The 3,948-nt window shown below is 43.4% G+C and overlaps 1 protein-coding gene across 1 annotated transcript in view; it reads right to left on the reverse strand.

Annotated features, from left to right (window-relative positions):
* The window catches only part of LOC123120703 (uncharacterized), a 2,771-nt gene extending 752 nt beyond the window's left edge, over nucleotides 1–2,019 (reverse strand). The window contains exons 1-2 of the mRNA XM_044540691.1: nucleotides 1,836–2,019; nucleotides 3–1,157 (exon numbers count right to left, since the gene is read on the reverse strand). Coding sequence (XP_044396626.1) covers nucleotides 3–1,157; nucleotides 1,836–1,884 — 1,204 coding nt within the window. The 5' untranslated portion in view covers nucleotides 1,885–2,019. The remainder of the gene's footprint in view (nucleotides 1–2; nucleotides 1,158–1,835) is intronic.
* Nucleotides 2,020–3,948: the final 1,929 nt, after the last annotated feature.

Consider the following 3,948-nt stretch of genomic DNA (forward strand, 5'->3'; position numbering starts at 1 on the left):
GCTCCTGGTTGGTATGAGGTTGTACTCTGTTTGCACCTTCTCTAAAAATTTCTTCAACGACATCTTCTCATTGTCCCTGAACTTGTCTTTGAATTTTCTAGTGAGAAACGGAGCTGTCAATCCCTTGAGATTCCAGGCTTTAGTACAAGTGTGCTCATCACAGTACTTTTTAATAACAAAACTGGATGTTCTGTTGTCCTTGCTTGCCATGAGATACCACGGGCACTCACCACTGCACACAGCTATTATTTTCTTGGATGTGTTCCTTGTCTTCTTCACTTGAACTCTGTTTCTAATGCTATACGATGTAATAGCATGTCTCAGCTCCTGCACATTACCAAAAACCTGTCCAAGCTTCAAAATAGGGTTATTCAAATCAGTTTCTAGATTAAATCCCTTGAAGTGGTACTTCAACTTCTCCCTTTTTTCATTGGACAAATGTAAGTGTGAATCATCTAGAGCATCCTCTGCTAACTCTGCTTCATAGTCACAAGCTGTGTCCTTCTCTCTATGATCATCCACTTCTTTGTCAACATTTTTTACATAGAGATCGTCATCCCCATCTTCTATGTCATAGTCACTATCATAGAAATCCTCATCTGTCTCTGATTCAGCTGCATTTACTCCATCTTGTTCCTCCAATTCTTCATCAGCACAACCTGAGGATGAACCTTCCACAAATAACCTCCTAGACCTCCTCTTATTTGGCACACTTCTCTCCTCGGGGCAGCTATATTGCTCTTTTCCCTTGCTTTCTTTTCCTGGAGTAATGACCTTTGAAAGTACAGGAACTCCATCAAGTAAAATATCATCTCTGAGAGCACTGTCAAGTCTCTCTCCATGGTCTACAATCAGCAACAAGTTCTTGTGCTCTGTAGTTGCTGCTATCATTGCAAGGATATCTGCATCACATGTCAAATTTCTTAGCCCATCAACCAATGTCTTTCCAGGCTGACACCAGTACACATCAAGCTTCAAACAATCTCTGTCATAACCTAGCTGCTGCAAAAAGTCATCAATCCATAACAAGGACCATGTATCACTGTCACAGTTGTCAAACCATGCAACTTCATAATCCATGTAGGTGTTGTTGTTGTCAGTTCCACAAAAGAAACCTTTGTGATGTATCTCAACCGAGAAAAGACCATCAAAAGCATCTGAAATTAAAATTCAGTTGAGGAGCTGTAAGATAATTTTAGTTAACAACAATACATTTTCAACAGTATGCAACACTTTATAATACAGTACAAATAGTTCACTCAAACTAAATTCAGTTTGAGTGGAGTTCAAAAAATGCAGCAATGTTGTTTGGGTACTTGCCAGCAATGTTGTTCTCCTACTACATTAATTCTATAATTTTATTTCCAACAGTATGCAGCATTGCTGACCTGCATTTGTTCAAAAATTCAGTTCAACTACTATCCACATGTTCAGTTAAGGTACTGTAGAAAGATTCAGATAAAGCTACTGTCGAAATATTCAGAGAACCCACTGTCCAAAATTTCAGCAAATGTACTTTCTTTTTCAAATAACCTAATCCTTCTAACACAAGCAAATCTTAAGTAATGTTTATATGCCCTCACTTCAGATTCTTCTTCGTCACCAAAATTAGCCAAATAAAGACACTTCTAACCCGACCAAACCCTCTCATATAAACCCTAGTTTGAAAAGCCTGCGAGTCATTGCGCATAGGGGTTTTAACTCATAATCATCTACCAAACATCAGCGCACACCAGAAACTTAGAAATTGCAGGCTTTTAACAGAAGGCGAAATCAATCTTAACCCTACCACGAACAGGGGAAAGCTGGGTCGAGAAAGGCGAGGTGGTTCTCACCGTAAGGAGGGGCTGCATCTCCAGGAGCACGCCGGCGGGGCTCCGCCATCCTCGCCAGCGACGATCAATGCGATCGCCACGATCCACGGGGGCAGCGCCTTCCCACGATCAGAAGTGAGAGACAGAGGAGGAGGAGCGCTCGAGGCAGACGAACAGGCATGTACTGATTTGCCAGATGCAACGAAACAGGAGGTGATATGGAAAAAGCTGTGCGGGGTGCCCTGTCCCGCCGAGCCAGGAGCTTTTCTGAGCGAGAAATATTAGTCCAAGGGTTATTTTGGAAAAAGGCCAGCGGTGGCACGGGCACGCGCCTCTCCAGTGGCTGACAAGGGGCCCCACGCCACGCTGTCAAGCCCAGTCAGCAGCGAATCCGTAGACAAACGTGTTTGGCACCGTATTTGAACCAAATTGCCAAGTTTTAGCCCTCATTACGTGTATTTTATAAGTTTAGGCACCAAAGTGAACATCCAGGGCAAGTTTAGGCATCACTAGTGATATTACCTCTATTTATAATATAAAACGGGGAAACCTTTTTCGTCGATATGAGCATGCCCCGGCGAGTTTCACCCCATCCCCAATCCCATCTTCTTACTGGTCCCCTGTTCTTTGCCATGGCCGCCAGCTGAAGCTCGTCCTTCCGTGTTCGTTGCCATGGCCGCCCATCTCCTCCCAAGTTCCTCTCTTGCTCCTCCATTGTTCGTTGCCATAGTCTCCAGCTGAACCTCGGCGTCCCTTGTTCGTCGCCATGGCCATCGGCTGGAGCTCGTCCTCCGTTGTCCGTCCCTCTCCTCCCAAGTCCTCTCCTCCTGAATACCTAGTTCATCTATTGCTCTTCCCGTGTTTGTCGCCATGACTGCTAGCTGAAGCTCGTCCTTCCCTGTTCGTTGCCATGGCCGCCCATCTCCTCCCAAGTTCCTCTCTTGCTCCTCCACTGTTCGTTGCCATAGTCTCCAGCTGAACCTCGGCGTCCCTTGTTCGTCGCCATGGCCATCAGCTGGAGCTCGTCCTCGGTTATCCGTCCCTCTCCTCCCAAGTTCCTCTCCTCCTGAATACCTAGTTCATCTATTGCTCTTCCCGTGTTCGTCGCCATGACTGCCAGCTGAAGCTCGTTGTAGTTTGGCTTGTGTAAAGACTGAATAGCTGTCATGGTTTGCCTTGTGTAAAGACTGGGGGGTCTAGGATAGATTAAATAAAGGTTGCACAAGTCAGAAACTTTGTAAATTTCAGTTTATACTGTCTGAAGATGTACAACTGTCTTTTCTGAATTATATATACCACATGTACTCTCATGCCAAATTCAGATTGCATCATGATTAATTGTTATTCCTAGTTCCTACAGATTTACGAATCAAGTTCATATTGTGAGTCTGATCCTAACAGAGCTTGTCCCATACGATGACTGTCTATTTTAGAACTTCAAGAGTTCAAGACCATTTTTTAAAGATCTAACTAGAAGATGGGGGAGAGGTTTCCACATGCTCTCCCCAATCACTGTTGCCTTGCCTCAGTTACCTGTGTTGATCCACATCAAAGTCATGTGTTGCTGCTCTTGAACTTACAATTATTGCAAATAAGATGAATTGGGAGTCTGAGCCTGATCTGATGTTTACAGGACTTGAGGTGAGGTTCTTCACACAAATGTTCGGTCAGAGTAACAATTTTTTTTTACAAACGGTCAGAGTATCAATTTAATTGCTTGGCAATCTACAACGTAGTGTAGTTTATGTTCCTGTTGTAAATTGCATATTTGATAAACTAGGTTTGAGGTTCAATGTGAATAAACTTGGATCAAACCATTTATGCTATGGAAGTATTAGCGCGAGTTACTTTTGGTTTTACGTCAAACTTTTTAATGCTAAAAGTTTGCCCTGCCTTAATTTTTTTCGTCCTCCGACGCTACATGCAATGGTTTATCATGTTATTTTGTTCTTTGAACGGGCAGTTAATCACGGAAGTATTTATATGTCATCCCCAAGTGTCCTTGGCTCAAACCTGGGTTCCATGTTATATATTGGAAATTCTCACAATTATCTATGTTATGTTATGCTCCAAATTCAAGTATAAAGAGAAAGGCTAACTCCAGACTCGCCACGCTCTGGTTCGGCCCGAGCTC

The sequence above is a fragment of the Triticum aestivum genome, chromosome 5D (assembly GCF_018294505.1).
Source record: "Triticum aestivum cultivar Chinese Spring chromosome 5D, IWGSC CS RefSeq v2.1, whole genome shotgun sequence".
NCBI lineage: Eukaryota > Viridiplantae > Streptophyta > Magnoliopsida > Poales > Poaceae > Triticum > Triticum aestivum.